This window comes from Malania oleifera, chromosome 9 (assembly GCF_029873635.1).
Source record: "Malania oleifera isolate guangnan ecotype guangnan chromosome 9, ASM2987363v1, whole genome shotgun sequence".
Classification (NCBI taxonomy): Eukaryota; Viridiplantae; Streptophyta; class Magnoliopsida; order Santalales; family Ximeniaceae; genus Malania; species Malania oleifera.
The window spans coordinates 71,855,320-71,876,596 of NC_080425.1; the positions used below are offsets into that span (position 1 = coordinate 71,855,320).

Here is a 21,277-nt window from a genome sequence, read left to right on the forward strand (position 1 = left end):
GAACATAAGTATTCTCCATTTGCCACTATAATAGGAGAATATGTCCAACTTCCTCTTCCTTTCCTCAATTCCAGCACCACGTGCACTATACCAGTGCTTTAGCCTTTAGGGGCTCTTCGTTTTTTTGTTCGATGATGATTGTACTATAAATATGGAGGAGTCTTGTACTCTTGAAAAAAATTTAAAAATAAAAATAAAAATTATAGAACATTTTCAATAAAGAATAGCGGTTAAGGACAATTTCAAATTTAAATTGGAGGAGAATAGGTGTTGCTTTTGGTTAAAGGATATTATGCGATTTTTTTATACCAAAAGAAGAGAAGAATTTTTAAAAGAGGAGAAGAATTTATAAAAGAGGAGAATACTACATCTCTCATCAAAATTCTGGGATATAAACCAGAAGAAAGAAACTAAAAAACAATTGAAGACTAGGAAAAAAATCAAAAAAATTCCTCCATTCTGGTTTTTTAGTCTTCATAATCCCCAGAATGTACACAAGATGCCCATACTAGTATTTGGTCCAGTATAGGTGCCAAGCTTATTATATCCTTGACATATGACATCCATAGGAAGAATAATTATATTTTCAACACAAAAACCATCTAAGAATTGTACCCAATTGAATCCGTGTCTTAAAACTTTCAACAATCATTAAATTAGGAAAAAATATTCAACATTTAATGATCTAATTAACCAAAAAATCTGGGGTCAATATGGCCTACAAGTTTTAACAATTATTATAACATTAAAACGATAGCACTACATTCATGTTTATTAATAAGTTCTTTTATTTTTAAATATAAAATAGCCTGTAATAATACAATGGAGGCATTGATGTCCAACCAGCCAAAATAGTGAGGCAATGTGATCCTAAAAGCAGGATTCCCAAGGGAATCCCATTCACATGAAACTGATTTATAGGGGATGGTGGGAATGGGATGCTTGTGTCCCATCATGAATGTTAAGATGCCTGCTACGTCAGATTCTAGAGCCCAAATAAATGAGGGAATAAGATGTCATAGGCATCAAATTCTTTGGAATGACAAAAATTCTGCAAACCAAATGGCCCCATTAGGATCATGAAAAACTGACTTTTGCCCTTTTATAACTCGACCCATTAACTTTAATTTAATACAAAGAAATCCACTACCTATTCAAATACATCGTGCTAACCTGTTTTACCAAGTCATTTTTATTATATTTTTAATTATTAATAGTTAATTTTTATAATATCAACTTTTTTGGATAATAATTATTTCTGGTGGCCTCAAAAAATTTTCTTTGAACTCATTTCTACTATTAAAGAATTATTTTTTTTTGGCAACATATATCAAATGGATTATTAAAATATTGTGCTTTGTAAAAATTTTTGTTTAAATTTAGCAGTTCACACAAACACACACCCCAATTAATTGAGAAAATTAGCTTTTACATTTATGAATGTCCATAGAAACAACTAAATAAATTTTGAAAAATACTATCACCTATTGAAAACTTAATTTGTGATGCTTTATTTTCAAGAAAAATTCATGAAATATTAGTTACAATAACAACAAGAAGCCTTAAGCCCCACTAGGTAGGGGTCAGCTACATGAATCCTTTTCTACTGGTTCACACAACTAAAAGCATTTTCCTCAGCCATCTTAAGAGTAATTAAATCCTTTTTCACTGTCTCATTTCATGTTATTTAGGTCTATCCCACCCCTTCTAATACCAATAATAATAACTAGCTCACTCCTCCTAGATGGTGCACAAATTGGCCAATGTAACAAATGTCCAAACCATTTAAAACACCCTTCCCTTATCTTATTTTCAACTGGTGCTGTGCCTAACTTATTGCACGTATGTTTGGTCCTTAATTTATCCTCTAATGCTATATTACTCAGCCGCCCTAGCATTTGCATTTCGGCAACTTTTACTTTCTAGATATGTTGTTTCTGCCCAACATTCTGATTCATAGACCATGGCTGGTCTTATAACCATCTTATAGAACTTTCCTCTTAATTTTAAGGGTATTCTATGATCACAAAGCACGCCCGAAGCGCTCCTCCATTTTACTCAACCTGCTTCAACTCTATATATTTATCCTCTTCAATTTTTGCTTCCACTTGCATAATAGATCCAAGGTATCAAAATCCACTAGGGCTATTAATTTCTAGATTGTCAAGTTTAATCTTATCTCCAATATTTCTCCTTGCGTGGCTAAAATTACATTCCATATGTTCTATCTTATTCTTATTTATCCTAAAATCTTTAGACTCTAAAATTGTTCTCCATAGTTCTAACTTAGTTCATGAAATATTAGTTGATATCATTTATATATCTAGAGGAATGGTTTTTTGTATTTCCTCTCCAGTTTATTCCAGATTATTCCTAAAAGGATGTCTCATTCTCCATTTTCTATGCTCCTAACTTCAAATGAAAATTTTTTTCTTTTTTGCTATCCAATATTATATATATATATATATATATATAGGAATAGTTTTTTTTCCTTTGCAAAAGGGCTGCAATCAAGCATAGCTGAGCAGAACTTTACGATGTTGAGGATTGGCTCATTTAAAAAATGAGCCTTTATAATCGAGCTCTAGGCTCTTAATTAAACAAGTTGGGCTCAGCCTTGTCCATGTTCAGCTCATTTATTAATTGAGCTTAAAACAAACCTAAACAAGCCAAGACTAATCTTGTTAAAATTTTGATTATATAAAAAATCAAAATTTACTCATTGATATAAACGAACAAATGATCCAGTTCATTTAAAACGTAAGTTTAAATATTTTAATTTATGTTTTACTATCTTATGTCATTAAAAAAAATTTAAAAGACAAATAAAAATATGTGATTAGTGATGACTAACGTGAAATTACTTTAAATATATATATGTAACATAATTTCAATTTAAAATCAACTATAAATCAAATATATAAATCAATAAGCCTCCTAACAAGTGAATAGACAAACCTATTTTTGAGCCTATAGACCATACTCTAAAAAATCCAGAACTTACTTCATTGGATAACTCCTATGCCTATTAAACAAGGCTATTATTTGAGTTTTTAATAATCCAAGATGCGAGGCAATTGAGCAAGCTAGCTCGCAAGCTTAGCGAGTCGAGTATCAAGCTGGGTATCATCTAACTCAAGCTCGGCTAGATTAGTTTTCAAGTTCAAAATCTAAACTTGAGTTTGGCTCATTTATCTTAAAGGAATAAACTACTACCGAGCCAAGCACCGAGTAACTCATGAACAACTTGGCTCATTTGCAGCCCTATTTTGCGTTTAACAGTTCTTATTTCAATTATTTACAAATTAAACAATCATTCCAAACTTACTTTGATGATAAGTGATTTTATAGGAAGAAAATATATCAATTTAATATTTTAGATTTATCAATACAAAATGCATATGAAAAAAGATAACATACCTCCATGTTATACATAACTTTTGTGTAATTTTTATACATTCCATTTACATTCGATAAGAAGATAAATTTTTGTCTTGATCTAAAGCCCATATTGTCGTGTAAAAATAACTTAAATAATAAGATGATACAACAACAACGGCGATAAACCAAGCCTCAAGCCCCACTAGCTGGAGCCAATTACATGAATCATTTTCCACCACACGGGATCATAGGCAATTTCATCCGACAAATCCAGCACTATCAAATCCTTATTCATTATCTCATTCCAAGTTATTTTAAGCCTACTCCTAACCCTCCTACTTCCCCCCATAGTAACTAGCTCATTCCTTCTCATTGGTATACTACTAGCCTACGCTGTAAATGCCCAAACCTTCTAAATCGCCCCTCCCTTAACTTGTTTTCCACAGGAGCTATACCTAACTTATCATGAATATGTTCATTGGTTATTATATCTTTTAATGTTACACCACAGATCCACATTAGCATTCTCATTTTGGCAACTTTTACTTTTTGGATGTATTGTTTCTTAATTGCCCAATATTTTGATCCATAAGACATAGCTAGTCGTACAGCCGTTCTATGAGACTTTTTTTAATTTTAAGGGTATTCCATGGTCAAACAGCACACCATAATAAGGTGATGTATACACAATTTCTTTGCAATTTTTTTTTAGATTTAAAAATTTTAAAATATATATATATATATTGAGAGAAAGAGTATATAAGCAAAAGAGGACAAGGAGCCCTCAACAAAGAATGCTACAACAACAACAATAACAAGCCTTAAGTCCCACAAGGTGGGTCGGCTATATGAATCATTTTCTACCCATTCACCCAATGAAGAGAATTTTCCTACTCTAGCTTAAAAGCTATTAAATCCTTCCTCACTACCTCATTACAGGTTATTTTAAGTCTATCCCTACCTTTTTTAATACCAAAAAAAAATTACTAACTCACTCATCCTCACAGGTGCGCTACTAGTCCTACGTTTCAAATGCCCAAACCATCTAAAACCACCCCCCATATCTTGTCTTCACCCAATCACATGCCTAGTTTATTTCGAAAAATGTTTGATCCTTAATTTATCCTTTAATGGTATACCACTCATCCACCTTAACAATCGCATTCGGCAACTTTTACTTTTTGTACATGTTGTTTCTTAGTCGTCCAACATTTTGATCCATAAAGCATAGCCGTTCTTATAGCCATTTTATAAAATTTTCCTTTTAATTTTAAGGGTACTGTACAATCCACAACACGCCTGATGCACTCCTCCATTTTACCCAACCTACTTTAACTCTATCTATTACATCCTCTTTAATTTCCCCTTCCATTTGCAAAATAGATCCAGGATATTGAAATATACTAGTGCTATTGATTTCTAAATTATCAAGTTTAATCTTTTCTTGAATACTCCCCCTTACATTACCGAAATTAAATTTCATATTTTTTGTCTTATTTCTACTTATCCTAAAACTTTTAGACTCTAAAATGGTTCTCCAAAGTGCTAACTTAGATCCCACACCACTCCTTCTTTCATCAATCAAGACAACATCATTTGCAAACAACATACACCAAGGAATCTCGTTTGGGATATTCTTAATGAGTTCATCAATCACTATAAGGACTCAAAGTAGAACCTTCATATACATCTATTGTGATTGGAAATTCTCAAGATTTCACTCCTACAGTCCCAACTCTAGTCGCTACTCTATCATACATTTCCTTAATGACCTTAGTATATCTACTGCAAACTCCCTTCTTTTCTAGAACCCATCAAAGAACTTCCCTAGGTACTCTATCATATGTTTTCTCTAGGTCAATAAAAACCACATGTAAGTTCCTATTCTTTTCCCTAAATTTTTCCATTAATCTTGTTAAAAGATAAATAGCTTATGTTGTCGATCGCCCAGGCATAAAACCAAATTGATTCTGTGAAACTCTCGTTTTTAGTCTAATTCTTTGTTCAATTACCCTTTCCCATAGTTTCATTGTATGACTCATAATCTTCATTCCGCGATAGTTATTACAATTTTGAATATCACTTTTGTTTTTTGTATAAAGGTATTAACATGCTATTCCTCATTCTTCCAGCAATTTTTTTATTTTTATAATAGCGTTCAATAGATTAGTTGACCACATACTTCCTTTAACCCTTAAACATTTTCAAACTTCAGTTGGTATGTTATTTGATCCTATAGATTTCTTACTTTTTCATCTTTTTTGAAGTCATCTTAACTTCAAGGACTCTAATTTTGCAAATAAATCTCCTATTTTTAGTCTTTTCCTCATTTGTCACTTCTAAGCTCAAGCTTTCAATTTGGTTTTCATGAAACAACTTATTGAAGTATCTCTCTCACCTCTCTTTTATCTTCTTCTTTGATTAAGACATTATCGTTCTCTTCCTTTATACTACCTAAATCTTTGCATTTTTTTCTCTAGCTATGACAAGTTTATAAATGTCTCTTTCTCCTTCTATTGTACCTAGTCTAGTATATAAAGTATCATAAATTATATGCTTAGCTTCACTAATAGCCTTTCTTGCATTTTTTCTTGCCTCTTTAAACTTTTCAAAATTTTATATATTTCTATAACTTCATCATATTTTATATCAATTTCTTTTTGTCTTTACAACTTTTTGGACATTTTGATCCCACCACCAACTTTCTTTATTACCCAAGTATCTTCCTTTAGATTCACCTCAAACCTCTTTTGCTATCTTTATGATAGAGTTAGCCATTCTACTCCACATAGGTTTCGCATCTACCTTATCCCCTATTGTCCAATCACTCTCTTTAATCATTTTATATATGAATTTTACTATATTTACTCCCTTCAAGCTCCACCATCTAATCCTCTTGCATTGATTTATGTTGTTCTTACTCTTCCATTTTTTAGTATATATATCTAACAATAGGACTTTATGTTGTGTAGTCAGACTTTCACCTGGGATAACTTTACTATCTTTACATGATGGATGAATAGGATGATTCTTCCTTCCTAGTTAAAAAGAAATCTATTTGGCTTTTATTTTTCCCCTCTTGAAAGTTATTAAATGTTCTTCTCTTTTTTATCAAGCAGGTATCCAATATAACCAAATCATAGGACATGGCAAAATCTAAAATTGTATCCCCAACCTCATTTTTATATCCATACCCATAACCTACATGTATCCTCTCATAGCTATATTGTCATTTCCAATGTGCGCATTCAAATCAGCTCCCATAGAGATGACTTTTCTAACGTTGGTATCTCTTATATAATATTATCCATATCTTCCCAAAATTGTATTTTAAGGTTTTCTACTATGCCTATTTGGGGAGCATACACACGACATTTTTTTTTATGATAAAAAGAAGTTATATTAGATAGAAAGAAGAGATGTGCAGGGACAAGGAGTCTACCAAATAACAATAGAAGATCATCAAAGAAAAAAGAAAAAGAAAGCAAAAAAATCAAGGTCACAAAATAAAACTAGACTAAATTAACCAAGAAAACCCCTTTTCAAACCCTTCCATCATAATTTGTCAAGCTCTTCAATTTTGCCAACTCTCTTTGACTTAATCTTTTGGCTTTTGCCACCATCTGATCGCACTTCATTTCCTCTAAAATCAGTGAACTTTAAATCCATTTTATCCAAAAGATCTTGAGCTTCTACACACTAATGAGATTTAATATTTCTAGACTTAGAACTATCTCGATTTTTATGATCTTATCCCCTATTCTTTTAACATCTACTACATTATCTTTAGGTCTTCATCTACAATTATTCCTGCCCCGCTCTTATGTTTCTCTTTTCCAGTGCACAAAAGTTTAATCCTAATTTCTCAATTTCTCTAGCTTTCTCCCCTAACCATTTCGTCTCTTGAAGGCAAATTAGTTAATTTTCCTTCTAACCATTGTATCCACTATCCCCATGCATTTGCCCACAAGTGCCCGTATATTCCAAGTTGCTAATCTAATCCTAGTTTCATGCGCTAACTTCTTAGCCCTCTCCCATCTAGATTAACCCGATTTACTCCACACTTGTCCATTTCTTACGGCACCTAGGTTGTATAAGTGCAACGCATCACTTGTGGGGAACGCTGCATATTTAGTAAGGATTATCGTACTTCGCCTATGTAACACAAATTATCTCTGCACACACCGCAAGTGCATGATTGCCCAATGCTCACCGACACAAAGACCTAACGAGCACCGCCGAAGGAAGCCCCTTTTCAAACCCTTTCCATCATAGTAAATAAAAACACAGCAAATTTTCCAATTCCCTTTGAACCTTCTTAGCCTTACTTTAGCATCATCCAAGCATACTTCCTTTCCCTCTGAATTACCCCACCAAAAACCCATTTTATCTAGCAAATTGAAATTGAGAACCAGGAACAGTTTGTTCCATCCTTCACTAAACCAGAAGCTCCTCTTAAACCTCTGACAAAGATGGAGGCTTAAAGGAAAACTCGCTCAAAACGTCAAAAGTATCTGATTTAGACCCAAGTTGTTCATGAATCTTATCAATAAGTAGCCTTCCATGAAATCAATGTCGCTGTCCAACTCACCCTCCTTGTTTGAAACATCACCCCATTTCTTCTCCTCAACAGAATTTACTTCACCGACTTTTTTTGGTAGACCAATTCTCAATCCAGTCAAAGGCTCCTAAACGTAAAAGGTGCCTTTGCCATGTCGTTTCAAAAACTTAACTATCCTCACATTTGCATTAGAAAACCTCTCAATTGAGGAGTCCCATTTTTCCATGCTCTCCGGCCCCTGTCAAGAATAAACCTATGGTATAGACCAATTTCAACCCAATCAAAGGCTCCTCAATGAAAAAGCTGCCTTCATTATGTCTTTTTAAAAACTTAACTTTCCTTGCCATTGAACACCTCTCAGTTGCCCTTTTTTCCATGCTCACCTACCCCTGTCGATAATAAATTTGTGGTATGCTAACTTTCTGATGATCCAAGACTGTCTCCCCATCCATCCCACCCTATTGTTCCTCAAACTTAAACAATCTTGATTCCCAACCAAGTCCACAATCATATATCGTCCTTTTGCACATTAAAACTTTTATCCTTCATGGAAACCCTTGCGGATGGCTCGTCAAAATTCAGAATATTCCTTCCTCACCGATCTGCCCATCAGAAGAGGATCTATTTTGCCCTCTCACACAAAGCACTCTCCCCAAAAAGGATGTATCACAAAACTATGTCTTCTTCACCTCCTAAGATTTGCCCAAATCCAGACTTACTATTCCCCTCCTTTTCGAAGCCCACCAAGCCACGAGCCTCAACTTATCACCCTCATCATTCTTAATTTGCTAAGATAGTTGTTTGTTATGAGGTGTACTCAACTTTAAAGCCTCCTTACCTGTACATTAGGCCCCTTAAGCATAGGCCTGCGAAGAGGAAGCAGCCTCATTTTGGACCAACAAAATTTCTTGTGCATTAGAGATCTCAAAAACCTTTAAAAGCTCCTTTAAGAATCCAACAAATTGTAATTGGGTCAAATCCTCCATAAAATCCCTGGCTTATTTCCTAGTAATCAGGCCATATAGGTTGTGCTGTTAAGAGTACCTTGCCAGCAATCCCAATCTATTCAAAACCCACTCCGCTCTCTAGTGCCTTCATGATCAACCCCTTCCTCTCACAAACCCTAGTTTCCCAATAACTCATGGATAACCAACGGTTGCCGCCACCACTATTTGGGAACCTCTACAATTCACACATCACCACCTACCTTTCAATGTCTTTGAACAACAAGATAGAACCTCCTTCCAACTGCAATTGTCATGATTCCATAAAAATTGAGCCAAAATTTTATGAGTCTTCTCCAAGCCCACTATTGCCTACTACTTCTGCAAAAAACCTCCCAACCCTCACCTTCCAGACCTCCAAGAATGAGGTTATTTGATTGCAAACCCAACTCCATAAAATTTCCCTTTAATATGCTTTAAGCACCATCCAAACTTTACCTGGCACTCATTAAACATCTCCTGCCAACTATCCTTTCTCAATTTCAAAACAAGCGAAGGCAAGCACTAACAAACCCATCTACCAGCCACCAAAGTAATTCTAATAATCTAACCCATCATTTGTGATTATGGGTTTTCTCCTTCAAATGAATGGAAATGCCTAACCCCAACTTTAACCAATTACAAATAGAAGGACCTTCTTTCGATCTACGTCAATTTGTGGCGGTTCACTTCCATACCCACTTATGATCGAATTTATCAAGATGAACAAAAGAAAATTAGAAAAGAGAGCAAGGCAAAAACGAGCATAAGAGAGAGAGTTCCCATTTTCATTAATACAAATAAAAATAAACCATAAATTAATAATTAAACTTTACCTATTTAATTAAACTCATCATATAATGTGAGAGAATAATTAGACAACCATTTTACCTAAAAATTTAAGTTGTTAGGTTGTGAGCCAACAATTTATATCAAACCTTAACACCCCACATATCCCAACAGCACATGGAGAAATAAAAAAATGACAAGCAACACCCATTATAGGGAATAAGATGTTTCTTAGCAAACAAACAATAATGTGAGAGCATAATTAGACAACCATTTTACCTAAAAGCTTAAGTTGTTAGATTGTGGGCCAACAATTTATATCAAACCTTAACACCCCACATATGCATCCCAACAACATGTGGAGAGATAAACAAATGATAAGCAACACCTGTTACACCCATTATAGGGAATAAGATGATTCTTAGCAAAAACAAAAAAGGGTATCCCGGTGCACAAACAAACAATAAATGCGAGCAACAAGACTAGAACCTAGGGCCCGGTGGAGAGATAAACAAATGATAAGCAACACCCATTATAGGGAATACGATGATTCTTAGCAAACAAGCAATAATGTGAGAGCATAATTAGAAAAAAATTTTACCTAAAAGCTTAAGTTGTTAGGTTGTGGGCCAACAATTTATATCAAACCTTAACACCCCACATATGCATCCCAACAACACGTGGAGAGATAAACAAATGATAAGCAACACTTGTTACACCCATTATAGGGAATAAGATGATTCTTAGCGAAAACAAAAAAAACAAAAAAGGGTAGCCCGGTGCACAAACAAACAATAAATGCGAGCAACAAGACTAGAACCCAGGGCCCACATATGCATCCCAACAACACGTGGAGAGATAAACAAACGATAAGCAACACCTGTTACACCCATTATAGGCAATAAGATGATTCTTAGCAAAAACAAAAAAACAAAAAAGGGTAGCCTGGTGCACAAACAAACAATAAATGCGAGCAACAAGACTAGAACCCAGGGCCTCCTGGCAACCTAACTTCGATACCATGTTAGACACCCACTTTACCTAAAAGCTTAAATTGTTAGGTTGTGGCCAACAAAGCATTTCAAGCCTTTTAACAAGCACAATATGGGAAAAAGAATTCATTTAAAAGTTTATAAAAGTTCGATTTTCATTATAACAAGATTTTCACTATAACATATAATCTAGGTATAATTATTTTATAATTTTCATCTATTGTACCATAATTAATATTAAATATTTATAATAATGGGTTAGCTTAGTATTTAAGATACTTAGTTGACTTTTTTTAACCAAGTAAAAGTTGGTGGAATGAGTTGCAAAACTTAAAAAGTTAGTGGGTCTTTCCACATGATCAAAATTAGTGAAATAAGTTGCAACACATAAAAGTTAGTGGAATGAATTGCAACACATAAAAAATTAGTAGAGTTATTTGCTATCATAAAAAGCTTATAAGGATTTCATAACTTTAAACCTAAAAATAATAACAACAACAATAATAACATTAAAAAGTTACAAGAATGTTTTTAAATTTTTAATAATAAGTAGTACAAAAACTGTCCTAGGCATTGCTATTAGTTGTTTTGGGCTATAATTTGGTATTATAACCAGCATCTGTGTGATATGCACACATGCGTGTGTGTATTGTAATTCACCAGCTCCATCAACCGTGAAGGTTCTAGAAACCCATGCTATCTGTATTCTTCATGCTTCTCTCTCTCTCTCTCTCTCTCTCTCTCTCTCTCTCCTGCACTCCCTCCTTGATTCGACATCAACCTTTTCCTTGATTTTATAATATATTTTTCACTTATCCCCTATTTTACTTCTCATCATGACATTTTTGCATTTCTACCAGTCAAATAAAATATTCAAGTAAAAAACCTGAATCCCTTCACATTGTTAAATACTTGAATCCAATTTCAGAAAGACATTTTTTAATATGAAATAAAGAACAAACCCACATATGTATCAAGAGTAAGGCAAGAAAAAGAGTTACTGCTCCTTTGTACTTCTTTACATAAAAGGGTATAAGTACAGACAGAAATTCAACATCAGATCCTTCATTTCTTCCTTTTATCCAGCACACATTTTCATATCTAAGATCTCAAAGCTACTGAGATGTGCATTGCATCCATCCTAAGTTATGTGAAATAACTCCTACCAAACAGAAAAAGGGTTTACCAAACAGAACAGGTTGACTGATTGAGAGTACTCTAGAGTTCCATGCACTTGCAAAGTTTGTAGTTGGACCAGCTGGAACAAGACCCGTCTTCTCCTGAAATACCTTTGTCTCATTGCTTTTACTCTCGGGAACAAGTTTCTTTTCAGCAATATGAAGCCCTACCGCTAAGGTACTTTCTCCTTTGGCAGAATTTGCTTTGAGCCAGTTGACAACATCACTAAATTTCTCCTGCAGCACAAGGGAAAATTGAAAATGTTTATTAGAGTAAGTGAAATATCCCAATTTAACTCTGCACATATTAAATGCTCAAGGCAGCTTCTCATATCTTCAGACATTAATTTATAATGAGTTAAAAGTCCTCAATCAAGGGCTTAAATGACAACAATATTTGTCAGTCCATACCTTACCACACATCTAGCAATAAGTAGCCTCTAAATGATGCTGTCAGCGTCAAAAAATATGTATCCAGTCTTTCATTCCAACCTCCATAGCACTCTCCACATAGTACAAGGTGGATCCTCCACACTCTACACTGGTCATTCTTGCTTCTCTTGACTTTGACCTCCTCCGCCTCTCCATGAAATGCAGGTTACATCTCCCTTCGTCACACTCAATCTAAACTTTCTCATCTCTCTATGTCCATTCTCCCCCCCCCCCCCCCCCAAAAAAAAACTCCTTCTTCCAACTAATTATTGCATACAATAGCAGATCCATCTTGATTCCTCATTTTGGTGTATAGATTTCTAATTTTAATGTTAATTTCTTGATTATAAAATAGGTTCTCTGTTCTCTCTCCCCTCCCTGTCATTCTCACACATGTTGCCTCTTATGTCAATTTCTAGTGTGAGCAATGCAAGAGGAGTTTCTCCAGAAAACAATCAAGATCGAGAGTAAATACTTCAATCTGCAATTTGATAAGGAAAGGCTTGGAGGATTTGTGTTCTTGGTGGATGAGAATCCTAGGCAAAACATTTTGTTTATCAGCAAAAAAAATTTTATTAACAGGGCATCAAGGACAAGGATCTACCCTGCAGGGTGTCACAAAAATCAAGAATTACATTATGATCATTCAAAAAACTGCCCACCGTACCAGCTGGAAACAGTAGCACCCCGCTGATCTTTACTAATCTGAAGGGGCATAACTGATTCTTTGAAGGCTCTCCTAAGCAAAACACATGGAGTAAGGTTTCAGTGCTGGCTGCTGATGGATTTGTTAAATATATTTCATACACTTTTGTTCGATTGAACAACTTTGCTCAGAAAGAAAGATCTGGAAGAAATTGGTATTGGGTGGTGCACAGATTGAAAACAGTGGGTAATTCTTGGAAATAGGTTCAAGTTTTCAGGGGAAGAAAATTTCCATCATCATTCCTGAAGCGAGATCAGTGGAGGACTTCTGCAGAGGCATTGCAATCAATAGTGGGATTTAAGAAGTCGGTATAGTTGTTGAAATCGCAACCTGAATCATAGGATTATGTGATCTTACTTTACCAAAATGATTCTGATCTTATGTAGAATTCTAGAATAGCAAATTGATAGTGTCAGAGTAGGATCATAGACTCATAGTATGATCAGCAGGATCCATAGACCAGTTGGATCATAGTGGAACATAAGGTCCTACAGAACATTATACTTTTAAACTTTTCACCAAATAACTCATACTATAGTATTGATGATTGTCATGTATAACTTGTACAAGGAATGGACAACTTAGGATGTGATTTTGCTCATCTAATATTAACAAAATTACGGCCCCAAAAGTTTGTTTTTAAATTGGCGCTCATTAAATGGTTCAAACTTCAAACATCAACATCTAGGCTGAGGATATAAATACATATTTAATACAATAACGCATTTGATGATGATAATGATGATAGTGACCATGATTTTAATGATGAGCTTGATGAAGTCATTCATGCTGATATCAACAATACTAATGAAGCAAATAGTAGCTTGAACATTAACTCAAATGTTAATGAGCCAGCTTGATAGTTTAGGTTTTTTTATTTGTTAACTTTATATGTGTGTGTGTGTGTATACATGCTCATCTTGTATAGTTGTTAATTGAATAATTTGTGACAAAAAAATTGCCTTTTCCTTCTTTTTTTTATTCCTTGTTCATTATAAGATGGTTTGATTTAGGAATGCAACAATTTGAACACATGATCTCATTGTTACACGAGAACTCTACCACATAAGCTACTTGCTATTTTTCTAGTCTTGAACACTTGATTAATAATTTTTTAGGTTTATAACAGTTAATCTATGAAAAATAACATATAAATGTGTTTTTATAAATATATTTTATACCATAAGTAGAATGTCCTCAATCTGGTCCTACAAGCTAATCCTGCTATCCTTCCAGTGATCCCATGTAGGATCCTAAATTTAACAAACTTATGAGCCGCATGTGTCTGCAACGAAGAATGGCAATTCTTGAGGGACGCTTGTCAACAATGGATTCAGGTCATAAGGAAGAGCTCAGGCAAAAGGGTCTCAACATGGTGGTTGACACACTCCTAGGGGATCATTTGGTTTGCAGAATCCTTACCAGGAGAGTGGGGCGAATCATCTTAAGGTGCAAAGACAGCTAGGGTTAGGGTTAGGTTTCTTAAGTGGGAAAGGAGCAGATGAGGCTTGTGTGGTTGGGCCTCGGATGGGTGTTTCTTGGAATGTGTGCTCTGTGGATAGGCGCAATCAATATTTGATTGGATCTTGGGAATACTTTAAAACGCATGGCTGAGATCCAGCAGCAGGAATTACTTTTCAACAACATCAGTACCAGTTTCTGGAATGGCCAGGGTCTCATGGATATGGCGAAACAAAGTAATTTTGATGAGAAATTCCCCAATACAGCTAACTCAAGGAAGGCCCAAGAAGAAGACCAACAGGCAAGGCAGGCATAAATCCAGCAAAGTTGTCAGATTGTCTACACTTAAGCCAGTGAGTAATCCTTCAGAGAAGAAGCTAAACAGGTCGACTGTGAGCAACATTCGGCAGCATCTGAGGTGATTGTTTTTCACCAGCACCAACAAGAAGTTTGTAGCCAAAAAATGAATGGAATCAATAATCTGGTGCAGGTAGCTTAAAGGTTGGATGCAATGGATCAGCTCCAGTGTAGGTAACTTAAAGGTTGGATGCAGTAGACCAGGTTTGAGCAGTAACAAATGGGAATTGACACTGACAAAGAAGTTTGTTTAGATACCGAGGCTAGGAAGGCTGAGAAAAAGAAGGTTGAATTTCAGACTCAAGAAATTAATAGTGGAGCTCATAATATTGAGAAGCAAGGTTCTTTAGCAGGATCAGGTAAGTTCAATTATTGTTCAGCTGCAATTCAGGCATATTTAGAGATGCCTAAAATATTTGAGCAACAGTGTCTTAATCTAGAGCCGCAGAGTGCAGACTAAAAAGGCTATCAAAATTTGGAAGACATGATGATGGGAGTTCTTCTATCGTGGAGAGCTCTGTGAGACGAGAACTAGGTTCAGGAAGAATGTTAACAGTGACAAATATCAGGGGCAGATTGCTTGAAGGTTGGATGCAGTACACTGGGTTTGAGAAGTAATCAACAAGAGTTGACACTAAAGAAGAAGGATTAGATATCCAGGCCGAGGAAAGGAGACTTCAAAACAAAAATGGTAGAAGAAATTAAAAAATCAAAGAAGATACTTCCAAACCAAAAAATAAAAATAAAAATAAAAAATGAAAGAACAACAACAACAATAACGAGCCTTAAGTCCAATAAGTGGAGTCACCTACATGAATTATTTCCTGCCAATTCAATCAATCAAGGGCATTTTGACTAGCTTAAGGGCTGTTAAATATTTTCTCACTACCTCATTCCAAGTTATTTTAGGCCCTCCCTCTTCTAGTACCATCAACAATAATTAGCCCGTTCCTCCTCACCGGTGCATTACTAGGTCTGCCTTTCAAATGCCCAAACCATCTAAGCCGCCAATCCCTTATCTTCTACTAGTACTATGCCTAACTTATTACGAATATGTTCATTCCTTAGTTTATCCTTTAATATTACACCACTCATCCACCTTAGCATTCGCATTTCAGCCACTTTTACTTTTTTAATGCGTTGTTTCTTAGTCGCCCAGCATCATGATCCATATAGCATGGCTGGTCCTATAGCCATCTTATAGAATTTTAGTTTAATGGTATTCTACGATTGCACAGTACGCCTAAAGGACTCCTCTATTTTACCCAACCTGCTTTAACTCTACGTACTACATCCTCTTTCAATCTCTCCCTCCGCTTGCATAATAGATCCAAGATATCGAAATCTACTAGTGTTGTTGATTTCTTGATCATCAAGTTCAATGTTATCTTCAATATTCTTCCTTACATGGATGAAATAACATTTCATATATTTTGTCATATTTCTACTTATCCTAAAACCATTCAACTCTAACAGTGTTCTCCAAAGCTTTAACTTAGATTCTATCCCACTCCTACTTTCATCAATCAAAGAGATTTAGCTGCACAAAAATCTCATGGATGAGAGGGGAATGCAGTTGTCTACGCTTGCAGAAAAGGAAGTTCAGTTGTATACGGAGAAGAATAAGAAAACCAATGGACATAGTATAGCATTAGCCAATCTGCAACCAACCATAAATTATGATGTCCATGGGTTGAAGAGAAGCTATTAAATTTATTTCCTTCATTATTTTACTTTCTTCTTCTATTTTTGCTTTGAGGTCTCTTAACTCTCTTTGTCCTCTTCACCATATATCTTCTCTGTCTTTCTTAATTATTTTCTTTTTCCATCCAGGAAAAAAAAAATCCAAACATAATTCAAAGATGATAAATAAAATAATATAATAAACTTCAAAATTCAAGGCCAATCAACGAACTCATTTAAAAATGGGATAAGTTTGCATGTGTCAGTATGTAGGTACATATGCTCATGCATGAATCTTTGTGGCCAATAGAAAAACTAAATGAAGCTGATCGATTGAATTGCCCAACGAGCCAGGTAGTTCATCAGTAAAAACAGTAAATTATATATGCATTCAGGGTATAAAATCAATAAGTCCAACCTTCCTAATTGATTAAGAGTTGTTCACATTTACCATAATAATTGAAGCATGAGCAAGGTAGTCTTTTACGCCATCTTCCCAAAGTTCATCAGGGTGATTCTGCAATTGCGCTTGCACCCAGCTGTTCAGAATGAATAAATATTGACATTAACATTGGAAAGCAGGATTTATGATAAAATGCCCCACAAAAGTTCTAGGACAACAAAGTCCCACATAGGGAACTTATAAAAACTAGTCAAACATAACAAAATAACCACATTTTGAGAATCAATGCACATAGGACAAAGGAACTTTGACAAAATATAAATCTAATCAATTATTTAAAATCTAATTTTTCTTGACGAACAAAAAAAACTACAATAGGTCCAATCATGAAGCCAGTACTAGCCAAATAGTTGTCGAATAGCTGTACACAATGTAATAAAAGCATCGTGTTGCTACAAAGGGATGACAATGTGGACCTTGCAAATTGGGTATTGAGAGCTCTCACATGCTGCCGGGAAGATTCAGCCCTCTGCATGTCCAATGGTGGTGTTGCAGCTGCTGCCATCAATGGCTGCTGAGATGGTTCTGCCCTGTGAAAATCAAAAGGGGATCTTGCCATTATTCTTTTACTCTGAAACTGCAATATCATGGACAACAATAAGTTTCCAGACAACTAATCAGTCAAAGCACGAACGGAGGGGAAAAATTTTAAGCTTCAAATTTGCCAGTAACAGTTGTTTCATTTGCTTCATTAAAATGCATAATCACAAACATTTTTGCCACATGACAAACATTCTTCACATATCAAGAAGTATATCAGGAAACAGGTCCATGGTTCCATGCTGCGAACGGTTCTAAAAAATAATAACAATAACAGCTTCAGTTGACTAAAGAAGTTGTCCTCGATAGTTCTAAATATGGATTTCTGCTAGCAAGAAATTTCTCTTTCCTCTCTTGTCAAATTCCTGTGACACCCAAGTTGAGGAGCATTGCCAAGCATTTGTGCATTTTGATATTATCAATTTATCATAAAAACTAGTAGTATACATTACATTAAAAAATTTAAAAAAAATTAAAAAAATAAAAAAACATATCTTGGAATTTGAAGCTGCTGGAAAAAAAAAAAGTGCTTATCTTGGATGGAGTTCATTGATTCGTGTGCATGCACGTCTACATGTATTTCATCAGGCTCATTACTATATGTCCATACTCCATAGATTCATGGAAGTCTGACATGCAGATAAATGTCCATCCTGCATTCATTCTCCATGTGCAAACACATCTAAGAGTTTTTAATAGAAAAAGAAAATTTATTAAGGTAAAACATATAAAACATTTTTTACCATTCAAAGAAAGGTATTTTAAGCTCTTCGTTTTGGGCATGATTATTTTGAGCCATATGATTCAATCAAGTTGTCATATCCTAAAGATGGCAAGTCAAGTCATATCTGCACCATTTATCAAAAGGTTTTGCCAAACATCGGAGGCCTTGAAACACCTTTAAAAGAGCAAGATAATAGTGCCACAATCAGATTAGTTTCATGCAAATACTTCTCATTTTATTTTAATTTATTTTCCATACATTTTTACTTTTGCTGACAATGTTGTGGAAAGATTCAAACACCAAGATATCATTCAAGAATTGGAATGACAATATGGAGCAAAGCCGTAATAAAAAGCAAAGAGACAGTTTTGTATTATTTTTTTTTCTTGCTTTCCTTGTTGAACAATTAACATAGAAGTGTGACAGTACACCTCTATATGTTGCTATATTTCAACTGTGAAAGCAACTAAAACCATATCTATGGGTTTTCAGTTGTTGTGGCAGCATGCCGCCACAGTATTTCAATATCTCAAAATCACTTTTGTGGACTAAACCACTGTATACACAATTATTTTAATGAATATAAATTCAAATAAATTAAAATGAAGATTCCCTTAAATTTATAAAAAATTGACAAAAATAAAAAAAATCAATAAAAATCATTTTCACTAGTTTTTAACCTTTTTAAACAATAGGATTGTTCTTGGATACTAACGAATGAGTTTCAAAATATAATTATTAAATAATTCCTATCTTATTTTATTTTTTATTAAAAGAAGTAAATCCTATATTTCACTAAAATACCTTTCAATTTCTGTCATTTGAATCATATTTATAATTGATTCCATATTTAAATTTATTTCAAATGTTTGATTTCTAAGGTTTGATAGCACTAACAAGTAGATCGTAAGATAAGGATGGAAGGATAACTAATTGTCATTTGATCCAAGGAATAAACTGAAATTGCATTTATTGAAGCTTTTTAATTCGTTTTGGTTTTGGGAATATAACCCAACAAGTTGCCGGTTTTCAATTTTCATATGCTAGTTGTCACTTATGTTTTTTGCGTTCATGCATTTTGATAGTGATACCAAATGATTCCAGCATTGTTCACTTTTTCTTTTCTAGAGTTGGTTAAAGAGGTAAATAAGGAGGTGTCAGAAAAAAAAAAAAAAAAAAAAGACAACCTCCACTACATAATATACATTAAAGTTTTTATGACTCGTCAACACTACCAAAAGATCAGCAGGCACCAAATATGTCTTTGTCAGCAAAAGAAGGAAGTGCAGAAAGACCCAAAACTTTAGAACCAAACATTTAACAACCCAATTGTTTAAAAAAGAATTTCATTTATTTTAATATTTAAACAATGTCACTGATAAATTTAATACCAGTATAACTCCATCCGTTTTTCACTACACATATTTCTACACAAGACTTTTCCTCTTGAAATTCTTAAAATTCATGCTCCAAGTGCTATTTTTTCCTGCTCCACTAAAACATCCACCGAGATAAAAGGACTACAAAAAGTTAAACCCACGCTAAATTTATAAAAAAACAAAAAACAAAATTTCATGGAAAACTGAAATCATAAGCACAAAATCCAAAACAAACAACACAGATTACTGAATAAACAACGTTAGAAGCAGGGCATTTATGCACAAGCGCACGGAAAAACTTGAGAGCGTGAATAGCAGATGAAACAGGAACAACCAATTAGGGTTCTTGAAAAAGGCTGAAGCACTCACAGCAGAGTCATTTTGTTCGGCGTTGGAGTCTGATACGCCGAGCCGCGTCGTTCCCTTCATGATTCAGTTTTACAGCAAGCAGTTGGGGAAGTATCGAAGGAGAAGGAGAAGGGAAGGAGAAGGGGAGGGGAGAGTAGGGTTCCTCGAAATTTGATTTGATTTTGTCGAGGAACTAGCTAACAGGAGCGTGGCAGATTAATTTGGGCCTGTTTCGACCGTCGGATAAGGTGCGGGGTGTGCGCACTTTCAATTGAGACCGTTGGATTGTCCGATTGGAGAGTCTTGCGTGGCTTATCCCCATCGCCGATGCCTCCACGAGGAAGCACGTGCTTTTTTCTTTTTCTTTTTTCTTTTTCTGTTTCTCTCTTTTGTGGCTAGAACCACGTGCTTTGTCAATTATATGTTTGGGCCGCCATTTCCGTGGGACCACCCTTTGCTTTTTGTTATTTCTTCTAAATTTCTAATAGCATAGTGTGAAAAGTATTATTGCAGCATTGATAAGTCAAAAATATAAAGAAATGGGATTGTTGCCGCCAAAATTTGTTGGAAGGAATTTTGGTTAATTAAGACTATGATCATTAGTCAATAATGAAAGGAAAATGATTTGAAGAATTTGAAATGTATTTTAAAATATCATTTTAATGCTTAAATCAAAAAATTTGGAATGATTATATGATCACAACATTAAAGAAGAAAATGAAATTGAAATACTGTTATCAAAAGGGGGTGAATTGAGTTATTTAAAAATATTAAATTTTTTTTATAAATTTTTAAGTTTCTTATTTTATTATATACACGGTTTTATCAATTCACAAACCAAAACTGACGCCACAAGTTAATTTAAAACGTAGTCAATCAAACAATAATTCAAAGATAACCAATCACAAATATTTAACCAATTAAAATGATACACCACTTTGTGCACTTTCAGCTTTTGTTTAGGAGCCCTATAAATGATGTGCAAGCCCTGTTTTTGAAATGAAATTTTATTACGTTCTCTTAATTAAGATTTTTGCAAATTAATCAACGTACTCCCTTGTGGGTTTCCGCAAATAGTTAATTGAAACGTATTTTCCTTGTATTAAGAGTCTTCTTTAAATTCAGTGTTGATCCTTGCAGTCTACACTTAGCATACACACATACAATATGTAAAGTGTTGAAATTTAAAAGAGTAGGGCAAGAAGAACAACACCACGATTTTACGAGGTTCGGCTTATCCTCGGCCTATGTCCTCGCCTTTGTTCAATACCGCCAAAGGATTCCACTAGTAACACTCTTT

At 34.5% G+C, this 21,277-nt stretch overlaps 1 protein-coding gene across 7 annotated transcripts in view; it reads right to left on the minus strand.

Moving 5' to 3' along the window:
* Positions 1–20,370, minus strand: part of LOC131164461 (uncharacterized) — a 57,498-nt gene extending 37,128 nt beyond the window's left edge. For 2 of the 7 annotated variants that reach the window (XM_058121655.1, XM_058121657.1), the window contains exons 1-4: positions 19,999–20,361; positions 17,403–17,563; positions 16,975–17,062; positions 11,893–12,121 (exon numbers count right to left, since the gene is read on the minus strand). In XM_058121655.1, coding sequence (XP_057977638.1) covers positions 11,893–12,121; positions 16,975–17,062; positions 17,403–17,563; positions 19,999–20,058 — 538 coding nt within the window. In that variant the 5' untranslated portion in view covers positions 20,059–20,361. Of the gene's footprint in view, positions 1–11,892; positions 12,122–16,974; positions 17,063–17,402; positions 18,209–18,269; positions 18,425–19,998 lie in introns of those variants that run through there. The other 5 variants (XM_058121656.1, XM_058121661.1, XM_058121662.1 and 2 more) reach the window with 5 other exon arrangements.
* Between the last annotated feature and the right edge of the window lie 907 nt (positions 20,371–21,277).